This window comes from Schistocerca serialis, chromosome 1, assembly GCF_023864345.2.
Source record: "Schistocerca serialis cubense isolate TAMUIC-IGC-003099 chromosome 1, iqSchSeri2.2, whole genome shotgun sequence".
Lineage (NCBI taxonomy): Eukaryota > Metazoa > Arthropoda > Insecta > Orthoptera > Acrididae > Schistocerca > Schistocerca serialis.
The window spans coordinates 677,814,823-677,833,577 of record NC_064638.1 but is presented as its reverse complement, the minus strand read 5'-3'; the positions used below and the strand labels follow the sequence as shown (position 1 = coordinate 677,833,577).

Below are 18,755 nucleotides of genomic sequence, written 5' to 3'. Positions count from 1 at the left end.
GTTTTGCTCACTGCTCTATTGTTGATTTGTCTTCTGACTGTTTGGCCACAGTTGAAGAAACTTTTCGGTACCGTGCCTGACATTTTGTCCAGAGCTGTGATGGATGAAACATCAGGAACTGAAAAGTTTCTTCAACCACAGCCATACAGCCCAGAAGACCCATCAGCAACTATGGTATCTGGTTATGAAAGCCTTTATTCTACAATTACTGCTCTGTGCCTGTAAACATTTTGTTTGCCCGTGTCTTGAGTCTTCAAGATTAATGTTAGGCATACATTTGGATTTTATCGTTTTCCTTGACAATGACACTGCTTGGAATGCATTTCTCCAATTTATCTTACTGATCAAGAAGATGGGCTTATATAAGTTGCTGCAGATTATCAACATTTATATACTGCAATTCAGTTTGTTAATTATAGCTTCTACTTAGAACTCAAATGTCTTTATAGTTCAATGAACATTTGAAGTGCTCTCTCACACAGGAAACAGAAGATGATTGAAATTACTCCTGGTGTGAAACTGTATTATATGAAAAGCAGCAATTGACCTAATCAACCTTAGCAAATACAAGTTGACAAAGGCTCATGGACTATTTTTTGTGTTAATAAATCATCTTGAATAATGCTCCTATAGGAGTATGGAGGTACCATAAATCTAAAACTTACCTGTATTTGAACGTCTTGTATTTTCAAAATAAGCAGATCTTTGTAAAACCATTTGAGTTTTTAATCTTACATGCTTTAGTCTCCAAGCTTTGTGTGCAATAATAATGTAATTGGGTATTAATAAAATTTTAATATCTTTCACAGATGGTGGTGTATATAGAGGCTTGTGAATCTGGATCAATGTTTGAACACTTGTTGCCTGACAACGAGAACAGTATGTATTTAAATCGGTCTCTTCATGACTGTGAAACTCATTTTTGCTTTTAAATTTGTGGTTTTAAAAATAGATGCAAGTAGCTACATGCTGTGAGATAACTACTGCTAGATGAGATTATATTGACATTTTGAAACAGTTCTATTTGGCTAATTGAGTGGTAGCTTGTAGACTCTTTCCACAAGTTTAGATGGAAGAAGGATAATTAGTAAGCCTAATCTTTTCAATGACACTGAATTGTTAGAAGCAGAGGATGTATCCTGTTTGTTCTTAATTACCTTTAGTTACGTTGCATTGAAAGACATAGCCAGACTGAAATTTGCCGTTATTTGTGCATCATTATGAAGATGTAAATTGCAGTTAATGCTACTGTTTTTATTAAATAGATTTTACTTTTTCAGTACATAGATAGCAGATAGCATGCTCTAAAATCAGTTAGCTATCAATGTCAATAGATTAGCATTAGTCACAGTATATTCTTAGTATACTTTACAAAATCAGCCTACAGAAAGTTATACATAACTGTATTACATATCTCTTTCATAATGAAAAGCAAAATTGAAGTTGCGAATTAGAGTACCTGCAGAATACTTGTGTGTTCAGTGCCTTCAAAGTAGGACCCACTAATGTTCACCCATGTCTGCAACTGTTTCTTTCTTGCTCAGAATATTTGTACACATCGTTTACTGGGAGACTGCACGAGGGCTGCCCATTTTCGTAGCCTCTGGCTGAGGAAAAATAGTGAGTTAATTAATTTTATGGAACTTGTCATAGAATAAGGCTGCAGTTAAAGATGAAAAATATTCACACAGTAATATGCTGTGACAAAGGAAATGGTCAAAAAAATTTTAGCTTCACTCTCATGCCTTGGTTGGTTTCGTTTCTTTGATTGTAAACATTTTCCTGAATACTCGTTTTGACCACAGGAAGTCATTCTGTTCAGCTATCTCATAAAGGAAGCCTGCATTTTCAGTGCCATTTGGTAGTGCAAGCTCTGTTTCTAATTGTGAATGTGGCACATGTACATTGTTCACTCTGGCGACATGCTTTAAATGGACATTTCAAGCTTAGGGTATGCCTTGTCATTTTACGGTGAAAAGGTTTTTCAGCAAGGGAAGTACTGTACTTAACTAAATATAAGACTACTCTAATTTAAGACCACCCCCTTTTTTCTTCAAGAGGCACCCTGAGAAAAAATTATTTTTACATATTTTGACTAATCAAAATTACAAACTGTTTTACTACGTAAAAAGTTAATGTTATACCTGTTCTAAATTTATGCCATTTATTGATTGTCTGCATTTTGATAACACAATGAGAAATAAAAATAAGCAAAAATAAATTATTTACATTAATTTGCAGACTGCTTTCTTTTCACATTTTTCATTTAGTAATCCTGTGGTCTGTGATATCACTATTTTTAATTATCATCCTAATAGCACAACTGTCAAATTTATTGTCACAGCTTTTTCTTCAGAGTATGTTAAATTTCTGGGTTTCTGGTTACTGTGAGACCTGAGAACACAGCTGCGTTTATTCGAATACATATCAGATTTCGCTACTAGACTGAAATCAGAATGTTGCAATGTCTCTTGCTTCCTTACATATTATCTGCCCACTGCTCTTTCATTGGCTGTGTAGAACCAGCAGTTGACTCACTCCCATATGTTCCTGTCAACACCATTGCAGCACAAAACACATAAGTATGCCACTGGCAACTATCTAGACTTTTTCTGCCTCAACAGAAATGAATACTGTTGTTGGATATTTGTCCAGTTTTAAAATCAGTTCAATTCTGAATGAAAATAGATTCAGGCAAACTCCAATTTAAACACGGTTAAACCTTATATAATTTCTTATACTTTCCCAGCAATTCATTTTCATTTTGCAGAGTTGTGTGTATTGCTGGTGTTCCACTCCTTTCCTTAAACCTCTCCAGTCCTTTTCTTTCACCACTCTTCCTTCCCCTTCAGCTTGTCTGCCAGGAGGAGAAGCCACTGGCTCCGAAAGCTCATACAAGTTAAACTCTTTTGCATGTGTGTGTTCCCCAGATGCCTCTTGGTTAGTAGATTTTTTTTTCCATCCATTTAAATTATATTAAAAAATGATATTTTGACGTCCAAACTGGTATCACTGTTATCCTTGCGAACATTTCGTAGTGCTGTGCTTGAGCAACTGTGAAACACAGACTGCAGTATCTTCACCAGTGCAAGTCATACTTAAAACAGTAACTAATAAGGGTGCAATCACGGTTCAGTCCAATTTTCGAATTTTTGTTCATCCGATGACCTACTGATATCTGTTCGTACTATCTCCATGAAGGGACTTGCTGGCTGTAATTTATTTTGTGACCATAATTAGTGCAAAATGATTCATTTCATTTGTTAGATATTTCTTTCTGGATTAATTTTTCTTCTTGTTTCATCTGAATTCATCATCATATTCTAAAGCTGATTAAAAGCTGGTTACGTTTTTACCCGGCATTCTAATATGTGAACAGCAGGTGAATTTCTTATTTATAACCCACTTAGTAAAGCATTACTATCTCTCACAGTAAAATAAAGACTGTTTGCTGAACAAGTAATGTTTAATGAAGGACTATATTTGTGCTTTTGAGTGTTACCTGTCTTAAAAAGCAGCAATAAGTTTGTACGTGATACCCATACATGTACGAGAATTCTTATTACAGACCTATTCAAATACAATAAGAGTTTGTACTATAAGATGATAGAATGTAGTACTGTTTCCTTCCCTGTTCACAAAATTGCCACATTTTAAACAGAGAAATAGATTGTTGTAGTGGCTAGTTCATGGCCTCCCGCATATCCCTTTCATTAGTGCAGGGTGTATACGGCCTGGGAAATCTGGGAAAAATCCGGGAATTTTTCATTGTTTTTGTTTTCAGTTAAATGTCTGTAATTTTGACTGGTAAGAACCGATACTCTATCAAAGGATATTACTGTATCCTGCTAGTGCAGAATAATAATGCAGCAATAAAACATGAACGAGAGGAAAAATGAAAATAAAACTTAAATTGCAAAGGAAATGCGCCATCTACAACAAGAAAGCAGTGCTCATACAAGTGTCTGCCAACAGCAAAATGTGTCAAGGCTTTAGGAAGACTATGCAATGCTTCGTAACAACAAATAGCCTCCGATGTGCATGACGTCACAACTGTTTACATTAGATTCGTTTCAACACTTACGAGCGGGATCATACGCATGCGCAGTTGAGTAGTACCTTCTACCGCTTCTGGCTTCAGAATTGTGGCTGTTGGCTGTGAAAGCAGTCGCAGCAAGCAGCTAGATGCTACCGGGAAAAATGTTTTGCAAAGCGCCTACCATCCACCGCACGTTGGTCTATTGGTTATTCATATGACTTTGAAACGCATCCCTGCCGATTTTTGAACACATTCTAAGTTGATTTCTTAATGAATCATAAGTTGATTTGTGAATGCGTTCATAGAGTACATGCTGTCTCTGTCAAGGGAATCTAGAAACAAACTTTCCTGCAGACAAAAGGGGCTGTATGAGCTGAGCGGAATAAAGCCAAACAGATGAATGCCAAGCGCTGTCTCATTATGTGGTTGATTGGGTTTGCGAATGATCAGCGTTGTTGTAATTACTAGTGAAATCCATAGATTCAGACTACCAGAGTGAAAATAAATGACTAACAGGAATAAGAAATAAGAAAGATTACGTATTATCTTATCGGGGTATCCAAGAAAATGAAATTTTGACAGAAAATTTTTGACTAGGTCGCTGACTAATAAGGGCCAGTTGTGCAGTCCCCAACTAGCAGCCACTTTAAGTTCTATTCTGAAGTAGTGCGGAAAACACGTTGAACGAATATGTAACAACGCCTAACCGGAGAATAGTCGCGGGATAACTAAACCAAGGATTCTGGCAGTTAGTGAAGTTAACCGGCGAATAAGCTTTGACATTGGTAGGAATAGTTACAGAATTAGTGATGACAAGACTGTTTGTTAGAACGCGGAAGGAGAAGAAACGGGAACATCACACAAATTATGGAAGAATATGATGATTCCAAATTTGTATAATAATTTCGTACTACTACTTTTCGATCCCATGATTGAGAAACTAGAGTGTATGAATGAATTGTGAAACTATTTCCTAACGTCACGCTTTTTGCTTGCTGTAGGCCTAATAGGCATTTGATATTGGTACTTTGTGAATTATATTCTGCCGTGTTATAAAAATGATCATTTGTGCCAAAACAGTCTCGTTTATTTGGTGTTTGTTGCAGTAGATGCAGTATTAGAAAGGCCTGTTTTGTTTTATACAGCAGACAGTGACAAAAAGACGTAATCAGATTGAGAAACCACACCAATCTTGTGTCCTATTTGTATTAACAGCTTTTTCAGTATTAGACAATGACATTTCGAGTTTTCATGTAGCAAAATGCTTAACGAACTTTGATGAAGTAATAGATTCTTTCGCAGAAACGAAAGCACCCTATGTAAAGCTGTAGCAAGAATCAAGAAAAAAGAATTCTAGGAGCTAAGGATTGAAGAAATTTGTGCTGTCTTGCTTGTCTTTACTGGTTTTATGTATCCTATATTTAATTTTGTCACACAAAGCAGCAAGCTGTTAGCTAATAGGGAATAAAGAGTGCAACTTTTCTGAATAGTTCTTTTTTAAAAGAAAGAGGGGCAGGGTTTCAAACCGGCCGACTGGGAGCAGGAGAGGCACCACAGGACATTTTAATTTCCTCTGTCCTGAATATAGTTTGATGGCATCCATTACAAAATATACGCGTTTCAATTCCACAAAGCGAAATACAGTGACGTGTGATAGAAGAATGCTGAGGGAAGAGGCGTGGCACTGCACTTTGTCACACTTAAGACCAAATAACGTCTTACATTTCCTCGACCACATATGTTTTATGCATCAGACTTTTCAGAAAGATGTGCGCTACATAATTCGATTTTTTAAAAATTTTGTCGTCCTATCCCAAATGCTCGAGAAATGGGGTGGGGGAGGGGGGGTGGGCCACCACTATCCAGTCTTGCTCCGGTTCGGAAATATCATAGATCTGGGGCTGATGCGCAGAGCAGTCTGACTTAAAGTGGGGAAGTGGGTAGTCTCCACGTGACCCGTTTTTACATTTAGTGGTTTCTCTGTTTCCTCTTCATTTACAGCTCTTACGTCAAATGAAAACAAAATGGTTTTCTGTGGCCGGGAGTTATCAAGTGAATTAAAATACATTCACATAATTATGGAAGGCTAAAATATGTTATTAGTTTCAGATTTGATTTTATTTCCATCTTTCTGACAGTCAAGCATTAATTCCTTTGCAGAACAGTAAAGTTATTTTTGTCGATTTGAAAGAAATTTTCTTTTATTAATCTTTTCTGCTGAGGCAGTCAATATATTTGAAATGAAGTGTTTAATTCCACACCATTGGCTAGTTCAACTGTTCACTGCATTTCAAGTGCACATTTTCATAAATGCCATAATAAAGAACCAAACATAATGCAATACTGGCACTCCAAGAAACTTTTACATCCCGAAAACCTCAATGAAAAGCTTAATATCAGTTTGAGGCCTACTGCACTTGGAATCTTGACATACAAATGTGCACTTTAAATGTGCATATTTCAGTATGGGTCACGAAATTCCTATGCTCTTGGAGTACCCTCTGATGTCTTGTTTCTTTTATGATATATTGTAAGATCTTTTACATATTAACACATACAAACATATGGGCCTACTATGTCGTCGTAGCTGGGCAAGCGTGGTGGCACCTGTTACCTGGCGCTATCTGGCAACTGCTGAAACGAACCTATTTCTAACAGGCCGCGGGAAAATATTGCAGATGATGGTTTGAAAAGTGTTACTTTCAAAGTAAATTTCCTTTTACGCAAGTTGAACTATGAGCGAGAATGTTCGATGAATTTCGTAAATCAGAGCGTGTTTGACTCTGATTTAAAAATCAACTCTTTGATGACTAGCCATTTACATGAATTTCGAGCCCAGAAGATCAGACATTTATGTCATTATTGAAATTTTACTGGCACATTTGTGTGATGTATCTTAAAGTGTAATACACGCATAAAAGACCAACATTATATGTGAAAGCTTAGCTTTTCTTGCAATGTATTAACCTTAGAAACCAATATTATATGTGAAAGCTTTGCTTTTCTAGTAGCAACTCTGTGTATATTAATTTAAACCATTAACACTTCCTGTTTGTGTGTTCACGCTACTTAACAGTGATGTTGCTATTGGCTGACTACATCACGTGTCCTAAGCTCTGAATATCCACTGTCATCGGCTGACAGGATCACATAGTGTGAGCTATGACTGGCTTACAAAAGCAGATCGCAATCTCGATTTCAATGCTTCATAAAGTAATATGCGGTGTTTGGTGGAATTCGAATTTATACTTTTGTAATAAGAAAATGTGCAGCGTACACGTTGCTGTACATCTAAGATATTTCCAAAACATGTCTTTTTTCCCCTAAGTTTCGTTTTCTAAAGTGCCAGGAAATTCTACACCCATGTATAAAACCATAACCATTTAAAGGTATGATAAGTTATACAGTTTCGAGAGAAAGTATAGTGTCAGTTAACAGGGAAAAAGTATGTTTTCACCTGGGAGAAAGTGTATTTTTAACCGGGAAATCTGGGAGAAACCTGGGAATTTTTTTTTCCTTGTCCGCATATACACCCTGTAGTGCCATGCAAGTCAGGTGTCACGTGATTTTTCGAGCAATGTGGCTACTGTATCAAATGCTTTCGCATATTGGTAAATTGAGAATGTGTTCAAACACTAGTATCGTTTGCCCATTCCTGTCTTTCCGAATTCTTTAAAGTAAATCTACACATGATCTCAATAGCCAATGCTTCTTTTATAAATTTAAGAAGACTCCTGTATACTCTCTTGAACAGTGTAAAAATGTTAACCTCAGCAACAGTAGTTACAAGATGACCTTGTATTTTTCAAATGACGAATTTGGGGAAAAATCTCACCTTATATGTAAATTTGGTATATACATACACCAAAATGACATCAACGTAAAAGTTTCCTGGATATGGTACCATGTCATATTGTATAAAACTACTGCTGTAGAAGACCAACAGAGGTTACACTCTCCCTCCACCACAGTAACCTATTAAAATAAAGTTCCCTCTCCTTCTTCCTTAAGAAACCAATGAGATAAACTGTCTTTTTCAAATTAAGACGTAGTGGCATGTGGAGTAAACAGTAATAACAAAATATAAGGGGCACTGCATAACTAGAACACGCCAGTGGACCCAGAAGAAGGCCGCTGTAACTGTGGCCGAAATATTGGTTTTCTCCAGCAGTAGTTTTATATAGTGACATGGTACCATACCCAGAAAACTTTTATGCCAACTGACTCTGGCCGTGGAAGCCTACGCAATTACTAAATGACATCATTCATTCACCGGATGTCATGAGACACAAAATGTGAAAAAATATGCCTCGTATTGATCTTCTGCAGATGACACAAGCAGCTGGAGGAAACTGGAAAGGCTGTGTCAAGCCATACAGTAGTCAATTGTCTACATACGAGCAGTTAAACTTGTGGATGTCCATTACAAACAACAGTACAATCAATCATGCACTGTGCTGTATTAGATTAAAGTTTAGTTCCTTCAACTTGTATATGTTTGAACATTTCAGCTGCTTCCTCTTGAACTTCTCTAATTTCAACAGGTATTTCATTAGTACTAAATTGTGACTAATATAATGCCAATGTCTGAATAACGTGCTGTCCTGAACTAGATTCTTAAAGCTTGTACTACGAAAATATAATCTAGTAGATATCTTCTTTGATTCCCTGGCATACTGCAGGCATAGCAAGTAGAAGAGAAAGTGTGTTGACTCTCCTAGTTCACTGGTTCTGCTGCAAGAAGTCAACTGCTCTGTCTGTGACTCATGGAAGTGCATGTTACCAAGGCAGTTGTAGCGCACAAACTGATTCATTCAAGAAATTTTTCTAAAAAAATGAAAAGTATGTGGACATCAGTTGTCTGCAAGTTCAGACAATTTCCAGGCAGTCTACGAAGTTTTTGAAGACTTCAGCTCCTTTCAGATTTGTTTAATGCCCATGAAGGACCAGCATTTCATTTAGTGAAGAATGCTATTCTGTTTCATTTATGTTTTGTGAGCCTCTGCAGGTTTGTACAAAGTATCCTTAGGAAATGAGAAGTTAATTGTGTCCTCTAAATTGGTCATACATCTCGTGAATGATTCCGTTCATTCACTGCCTTTCAATCCTTCCGCTTCAGTTTCCTGAAGAATTTTATTCCATTGGCTACCGACTAACTACAGAGCTAATCTTATGTTCATTCATTGAAATGACGACGGATCCAAGTTAACGTGTAGCAAACTTTTAATTAATTATCTTGTTCATAAACTCTTTGATATAAATTATAGTCAATATCATCATTGAAAAGTGCTTCTGCTTTAGCACAAATATTATTCCTTACACATTTTATTAAATGAATAGCATCTGAAAATCCCAAATTCTTTTTGTTTTGTCAACTGGATTTTATACAGAGCAAGTAACTTTATTTCTTATGCCACTAATTCCTAGACCTTGCCAGACCTTTTTATTCAGTTGACTGCCATAAGAACAGTAATACTTGTTCCAGCTTGCTCTAGCTGAATAATTAGTTGAATCAGCGTCTGCGAGACGAAGTCATCTGGATTTACCAACGCTTACACAGCAGCAAGTTAGATCCAGTTATGCAGTAGAGGATCTAACAAAAACACCAGAGCATGATTTTCAAGTTTATTCTTATAGTCTTCTGGAGTATAGTTCCCTAAATTGACAAAACTATCAACTTCGAATGAAGTGGTATTGAAATGCTGTTCTTCTAGGAGCTTAACTTCATCAAAAACCAGCACACCTAAGTGTCTGTTTTGATCTCGTTTTCCCCGAAAATAATTCTTAATTGCTTCCACGGCCTGTGTATTGATTCCGTATGAGCATTTGAGATCCTTTACTATGTTTCATAGATGTGTTTCAGAAGGACGTGGCAACAAACCATGCTTCAAACAATCCTTTGGGCAAGATAATTTTTAAGAGCACATTGTCCAGAAGAAACTTGTTATCATGTCACATTCCTGTATTGTTTCTCGATTGGCATTTCATTATCATTGTGTCTACAATGTTTTTCTGTTTCTTGCTGAGTTTAGAATGATCTAGATTTGATTGAAGCGTAGTATTCGTCTGAAAGCTGCTTTCACAGAAAATATATTTCAACATTCAGTGTTCATAATTTATTACTTAACTGCACAACTTCCAGTTTCTTAACTTTAATGTTCTTTTCAATGAAAATACTGCTGCATCTGTACCTTTCTGCTGTGTAAAGTTTCCTTGACAGAAGAAACATAGAGAGACATCATAACTTCTCATTCAACATTTCCTTTGCAGCGGCTTCTCTCCTGTGGTGTTTCACTGGTGATTTTCTGTTGTGTAATACTGTCAATAAATATTTCAGTGAATTGGGAAAGAAATGAGGAACCACTTCCGGTTTTAGAGACTACATTTGTCTTGGAATTTTAACTTGTTTACTAAAGATGACAAACGAGTCTGCTTTTATGAAAAGTTTGCCACCAAAATGAGAATCTCACACAAAGCAATTGTGAATCAGATCACTGTCTTTCCGTGGTATTGCTCTCTCCCATTTGGAAAACTCTACTTCATTTTTTGGAGGTCAAAAAAAAAAAGTTTACCCTTCCTTTCTGTGTAGACAGATCTGCATGCTGGAATAAAACACATAGGCATTTCTTCTTCTTCTTCTTCTTCTTCTTCTTTAAATACTAAGAAGTACCTATAACTCTTAACGCCACTTTATCACTAAAGCCTTCATCTCAGCAACATTCACTCACAACACTGTAAACAAAATCGCAAAATAAGTGCAAACACTACCAACACATACCTCCTGACATGGCAGAACCACGTCAGCTTAGGCCTCAACCGACAGTGCAGCTCATAGTTCGCAGGCACATCACGTGTTCTGTGCTACCTGTATTAACGTGTTGGGGGTCAGCACACTTTCTCTTCTACTTGTTGTGTTGCAGGTACACTTCCATTTCAGCAAGTTTTCGGAAAATGTACTTGCAGTGACTGTGATGCAGTGTATCTTGGTGTGCTGCGATCAAACTGTACCACTAATGTCTGTTCCTGCCTTCACAGATGACTGCTTACCGGTCTCCCATTATAGTTAAATTCTCATCTCCTTTGACATATTTTACTAGCTCATTAATATTATCACGTACTTTCTCAGTGTCGCTATCATTTGCATATGTTGCTTGTAAGTTCATAATATTTGCTAACTATCCATTCAATTCCACCATCAGTATTTATTCTGTTTGCTTCGGACAACTCTTTTCTTTGTCGACAGTTTCCCTGTCTATTATTATTCTTACTCCTGCCATTCCACTACCTCCAGAGAACTTGCTCTACTAGCTGCCATATCTCACTAATTCCTGAAATAGCTGACTTTTTCCTTTCCATTTTTACCTTCCAATTTTCTATTTTCCTACACTCTTTTAGCATCTTAGCATTCTGCATGTCCATCCTAATTAACATTCTTGCACTCTGACAGCTCATATGGGGCGATACTGTTTTCTGTGGTTTCCCTAAACTGCTTAAGGCAGATGCCGGAATGGTTCCTATGAAAGGGCACAGCTTATTTCCTTCCCCATACTTCCTTAACCCGAGCTTGTGTTCTGCCCCTAATGACCTCGATGTCAACAGGATGTTCAATGCTATTCTTCCTTCAGGCGCTACCCTCCTGTAGATCAAATGAGTGGAGTGGATATTTTACCTAGGAGGAAGCCATCAATACATCTTGCGGATTTTCTGTAGAGATCTGCATTTACTAGGGAAGGATAATATGGTGGCTCCTGGTTGCCTTTGACATGAAGCTGTTAAAATTTATCCTGACTTTTCTTGCTGGTAGCACTACAGTTACAATACAAAGTCTCATTGATTTCTGTCAGTTAATGGCCATTGGAGAAGGTGATGTATTCCTTGAAAATGAAGCTTTTGTTTGTACCAAGTTCAGCAGAAAGGGCTGCTGCTTTCACTCTTTGAGCTGTGTTGCTGATTGTATGATTCTGTTCCCCTCACAGATCATTACAGCTTTCACTGTAGCTCTGGCAAGAGGGAGTTGCAAGGTACAGCCATCTGAGCCAGAAGATATTACTCTCTTCCAGCACTCCCTGACTTGTGAAAAACAGTGCCAGGCTGTGTAATAGACTGATCAGGTTGACAGGGCTGCCCAAAGAGAAAAGAGAGCAAAAAAGAAGCAGCAATTTCAAAAGTATATCCTCTGTGTATTATGCATTCGAACCACAGTCCGGAAACATAAATCCACTATCCTGAAGGATAAATCTCATATTCTCTTGGACAAACATGAGTAGTAAAAAACATCGTCTCTATTAAAAGCAGTGCCAGTGGGAATGCTGGTAAAATTCGGAAAAAAGTAAGAGCCATGAGAGAAGAGAGAGAGAGAGAGAGAGAGAGAGAGAGAGAGAGAGAGAGAATGAGAGAATTTGGTTATCAACTCAAAATAACGACACTAAACAGAATGTTCAAAAACACAGTGCCCAGACTGACAGGGTTGATACAAGAGACAAAACAAATATATTTTGTAAAGCAACTATAAGCTGGAAATTTATATTGCATTAGCACTGAGCATATGTAGGTTATACACAAGTGGAGCAGATAAAAGTCATTGTGTCTAATGTTATTACACAAGATGTTGGTTTGAGATTTGTAGCATGTTGTGATATCATGCTCTTTGACATTGAGATAGTAAACAATGGGTAGCACTAGTGCCTGCAGGACAATTACGTTTACAGATGAGGCTCAATTTACTCAGGAAGGCATTTACAATAGCCAAAATTCACATGAATGGTCATATGAAAACCCATGTGTTAAAGTTGTGCGATGTCAGAAGAAACATTTTACAGTAAACATGGGGGCTGGTATAATAGGCAACTACTTACTTGGGCCTTACATATTGCTTGCTCGACTCTGGTGGCCAGTATAGTACAGTGTGTTCTTGGAAATACACCTACTGACATTATTGGAGGGGGTACCACTAGATACCTGAATGATGATGCGGTTTCAGTGTGATGAGACCTCGGGGCACATTGCAAAACCAGTTCAAGCAGTAATAACCAGTAATTCTGGCAGTTTGTGGCTCGGCCAGGGAGGACCTGTACATTGACCTGCAAGATGCCTGGACCTCACCCATTTAGACTTCTTTCTCAGGGGCTGCATGGAGGCTGAGGTGTATTATACCCCTGTTGACTCAGAGGCCTAATTGGTTGCAAGAATTTGTGCAGCAGCCACACAAGTACAGAACACACAATGCATCTTACAGCGAATACACAACTCACTGCTGTGTCAATATTGGCTCTGCGCTGAGCTTAATGGTGCTCGTTTTGAACATGTATTATAATGTAATAGTGATCGGAACAATAAAGCAGTGAAAAACATTTAAAACTGTTTTGTTATTAATCACTTACAGTAACCTCCTGCATACTCAGAACTCCAACAGTATGCATTTCCAACACATGGTTCCTTTATGAAATATATTTGTTTTTGTCTCGGTCATCATCGCTGTTATTTTGGGCACTAAATTTTTGAACATCCTTTATAGTGAATCAGTACGCCTGTATTGTGGGTACTGATGCTACTGTTGTACATAAGAGTAAAAGCCAACAAAGCTTTGTGTGCATAATGTGAATCTACTTGGAAAAATTCATTCGGGACATCTCCTAATGTTTTGCTGTTGTTAATAGACTGAAGTGCTTAAGAAACTTATAGGCAGGTGCATTCAACTACAGAGATATGTAAACAGACAGAATACGGCGCTGCCATCAGCAATGCCAATATAGGACAACAAGCGTCTGGTGCAGTTGTTAGATTCATTACTGCTGCTGCAATGGCAGGTTGTCAAGATTTAAGTGAGTTTGAATGTGGTGTTATAGTTGGCACCTGAGCAATGGGACACAGTGTGTCTGAGGTAGAGATGAAGTGGGGATTTTCCTGTAAGACCATTTCATGTATGTACTGTGAATATCAGGAATCTGGTAAAACATCAAATCTCCAACATTGCTGCGGCTGGAAAAAGGTCCTGCAAGAATGGGATGAATGACAACTGAAGAGAATTGCTCAACGTGACAGAAGTACAACATTTCCTCAGATTGCTGCAGATTTCAATGCTGGGCCATCAACAAGTATCAGCATGTGATCCATTCGATGAAACATCATCGATACGAGCTTTCAGAGCTGAAGGCCCACTCATGTACCCTTGATGAATGCATGACACAAAGCTTTACGCCTTGCTTGTCAACCCCGACATTGGACTGTTGATGACTGGAAACATGTTGTTTTGTCGGACAAGACTCGTTTCAAATATTACCAAGCGGATGGACATGTACAAGTATGGAGATAACCTTACGAATCCATGGACCCTGCATGTCAGCAGGGGACTGTTCAAGCTGGCGGAGGCTCTCGTCTGGAGTGTGTGCAGTTGGGGCGATATGGGACCCCTTATACGTCTAGATACGTATGTAAGCATCCTGTTTGATCACCTTCATCCTTTCATTGCATTGTGCATTCCCACCGACTTGGGCAGCAGTTCAATACGACAACTCACACGACAAGAATTGCTGCAGAGTGGCTCCAGGAACACTCTTCTGAGCTTAAAAACTTCTGCTGGCCCACCAAACTCCCAAGATATAAACATTATTGAGCATATCTTGGATGCCCTGCAAATTGATGTTCAGAAGAGATCTTCACCCCCTCGTACTCTTACAAATATAAAAACAGCCCTGCAGGATTCATGGTGTCACTTCCCTCCAGCACCACTTCGGACATTAGTTGAGCCCATGCCACATTGTGATCCAGCACTTCTGCATGCTTGCAGGAGCCCCACACGACATACACTGAAGTTGATGGTGAGAGACTGGATTGCCTCTAACTGGAGAGAAAAGGCAAAAGCATTAATAAAATAAACTCAAAAATTATATTATCAGCTGTAAAAGGGTAAAAGGTTGATTCGAACATGATAAAAAATTAGAAAAGATATTCTTGTCAATGGAAATCTGAATTACATCACTGGAGGATCTCTCTTTCCTGTAACTAAGAAGTCTGTCATTTCTGCACCTTGAATTCAGCACAGGTTCAGAATGAAGTGGAAAGCGTTGTCCATAGTGAAAGTGGTTAATATGAGCATTTGTGAAGTTCAGTTTGTGAAGAAATTTTGATTGACAATATTAAGTAGCCCATCAGCATCACAAGAATATTAATTTTTTGCAAACCTGAGTAAATTTTGAGTAAAGATTACATAATACAAGAAGATTAAGAAAGTAATATCTCCCTGTGTTTCTGCTTTGCCCAATTGGGAGTTTTGAACTGTGGGGTACTTATTTGTACTGATTCATTTTTATTATTATAAAAATTGTCATTAAAATTAATTTTTATAATACAGTGTCAAGCACACTGATTTCAAAATTACACATGTCAATGATAATGATGGAAGCTAAAGATATGAATTAAAATTTGTGCTGTGGCCAAGATTTGAACCCAAGTCTCCTTGCTTTTGTGGCAGGTGTGCTAGTCATTACACTACTGTAGCAGTATAGGTAACACAGCTGTGTGGACCACCCTAGTTAAATGCTCTCCTCAGCACAGACTTCAGTTCACATCATCAGCTTATTTTCCCCTTCTTAAATCGTCACTGTTGCTGAGCCTCTCTGGTATTGAAATTTGGACATTCTGGGGTGCTATTCCAATACCAGAGAGCCTCGGCAATAGTGACAATTTAAGAAGGGGAAAATAAGTTGAAGATTTTAATTGAAGTACGTTTTAATTGGGGGGGGGGGGGGGCTTTGAATTATGGTAGTCTACGCGGCTGTGTTACCTATACTGCTATGGTGGTGTAATGGCTAGCACATCTGCCTAGTACGCAAGGAGACTTGAGGTCAAGTCCAGCCATGGCACAAATTTTAATTAATTTTTCTAGCTTCCATCATTATCATAGATAAAGTGGGGGGCTCATATATCTCAAGGAAAATTTAATTATATTGTCGCAGAAGAAGCTGAGTAGCTCCGTGGTGTAGTGATTGATACTGAACTGTTGGTGTTCATCATTCATCTAATTACACCTTCTTCCCATGTCTGTTAAAAATGTCTGCCTTCAATTTCAAATTTGCGCAAATACTCACAAGGTGGGATGGGGCGGGGGGTGAATACTGGACAGCTTCCAAATTTATTCACAAATTTCAGCCTTGTTACTTCATATTGAAAACTGTACTGGACTTTACTTTCAAGGGATCATAAGAATCACCTAAAAATATTAACAATGTTCTACACCATACATACTGTATGTTAGTTTTTGGCCCCATAAAAAAGTGAAAAAATGGAGTTGGAGTTATCCATCTATGATAAGGAGCTTTTCATTTATTTGATAAGGCTTTTTTATTTTTTAGATGAGATTTTTGAGTGACAACTACTGTTTTTGTGCACCTTCTATGTTTGCCGTTTTTATTTTTAAATTAGACAGACAGCAGATAATCACTGTGAAGCATGTTTTACCAGTGAGAAAGTGTTTACCAGAGCTCTTAAACAACTTTACCTGGGATAAAATAGTTTCCTTGTAGCATGTGCTATTGTTTTGATATCCTGAAAGTGCTGTCTTATCCCACAATGCATTGTCAATATACAATTAAAAAAAGATTGCTATAAAGATGCTGACTGTGTTTCTTTTGACTGCATTCCAGTTTTTGTGGTTACTGCTGCTGACCCTCACGAATCATCCTATGCATGGTGCATGTATGGACCACTGAATACATTTCTTGGTGACGTCTTCAGTGTTAATTGGATGCATGATGTTGAACAGGTAATTTATTATGTTTCAAACACAGTTTATAAGCTACATTGTCTTACTACAGTCTGGCAGACTGAATAGAAGGATATAAAAAAAAGACAGAAGATGGAAAAATTACATATTTATTGAAACACACATTGAAAACAAAGAAAAATATATACCACAGTGTACATCATATGCCCTTTACTTGGTTTTTAATATTACACCATAAATTTGTTGCCATCACTTTGTGTGCACCCTAAAGGTGGTGGTTGAAACTTTCTATCAGCTGATTCAGCATGTTCAGTGAGATCCCGTACACAACTATATGTTTCCTATCCTTGGGTTCAACCACAGTATGAGGATGTGTGGCAATCACTTGACTCTTCAATTATCTCCACAAGAAAAAATCAGGAAGTGTAAGGTGAAGATTTGTCGGGTAACTTTATCCTGTTCATTTAGTTTCTATACGACCTGCATTTTGTATGGGAGGACATGCAGGTAATTAAAGATCTGGTACTGCAGGGAATGATTTGTCATTGTTAGTGCCAAGGTATGTCTGGCAGCAGAGCAATGAGACTTGCAGATGAGTGCTTGATGTGACTCCTCCACTTGCTCTGCAGTCTGCTGTGACCTGTTTTGCCCTCGACTTTTCTTCTTTGCACAGGATGCGGTAATCCAGAATAGTTCTGTCCACCATACAATCACCTGATGGTTTGGGACTGTCACGACGTTTCAATTTGAAAGAATGACGAAACAGTTACTGTACTGTGATGGGAGACTCGTTATTTTTAAATATGCTTCAGTGGTCAGTGCTTGATACTCTGAACCACACAAGGCCATAATTACAAATGAAACTGGGAAATAATGTTGGTCTTTGTCATATGCCTCTAGCTGGCACTTGTGTAGGTAAAGGGAGATTACTAATATCTTTACAGCAAAGGCAGTTCTGAAAATGTAAATAAGTTAGGATAAAAGAAGACCACTCATTGAATAGAAGTTATTGACAGCCAGACAACAAGAATAAAAACTTCCCTAGTATTCAGAAGAAGTGCTTCTGGCAGGTGGACTGGTGTGAGGCTTGCGTTGTGTGGAGTAAGTATAGGGAGAAATAGGCAGAAAGCAGGACGGAAACAGGTTGGGGACTCATAGCTAGCAGTTTGGAGTGAGGCAGGAGATGTAAAGGCTAGGAATTCAGGAGGGAGGTGCGGCAGATGCACGGGCTAGGCATGCAACTTACAGGCATTGGAGCCGGCGAGGTGTGGCACGTGAAGAAGACAATGTGGAGGTGTGGACTGGAAAGGGCAACTGGAAAGAGGAAGGGGAACTATTGAGTAGGTGTGGAAGGGGGGGGGGGGGGGGGGGGAAGATGTGGATTAGTGAAAGGTTTATCAGTGCAGCGTATTTCAGTCTTCTGTAGTATGCATTCTAATGATTCTTACTTGCTCCTTAGTTTTTTCACAGTTATATTTTGCTTACATTGAATGCAATATTCTAGACATTGTTTCATAGGAGGCTTCCTTGTTTCCGATGCTGATTGTTGTGTTTAAATGAGATTCTTCTTCACTTGTATCTTTACACTTCCAACATGAAGCCAGCTCTAGTTGGGACATACTGTATGTGTCTCAACCTAAGGTGCTGTTCATGCTACGCTAAGTGATAAGCTTACATGTGTCACGCTACCATTGTGGAGCAATTTTGTTTGCTGCTGGAACTATCCATGTTTGAAAAACACAGCATTGGCATTTTGCATGGAAGTGTCTGGTTATATTGGTATTTAAGTGGCATGCAAGGCATTTTCCAATAAATTACCCATTTTTGTTTATAATTTGATGATCCAGAATGTGGCATAAGGACCAGTTAAATATTTCTCTTGAGAAAGAAAGCGGCAGTGGAGATAACAATTTACAGATTTATCTTTTATTTTAAAATTTTACTAAAGTTTTGTACAGTATTCGTAGAACATGTATTTTAGTTTATCATATTAAT

General features: G+C 38.1%; 1 protein-coding gene across 1 annotated transcript in view; it reads left to right on the top strand.

Moving 5' to 3' along the window:
* The window catches only part of LOC126480178 (legumain-like), a 152,244-nt gene that overhangs the window by 75,369 nt on the left and 58,120 nt on the right, over positions 1-18,755 (top strand). Inside the window, exons 7-8 of the mRNA XM_050103845.1 lie at positions 810-879; positions 16,681-16,799. Coding sequence (XP_049959802.1) covers positions 810-879; positions 16,681-16,799 — 189 coding nt within the window. The remainder of the gene's footprint in view (positions 1-809; positions 880-16,680; positions 16,800-18,755) is intronic.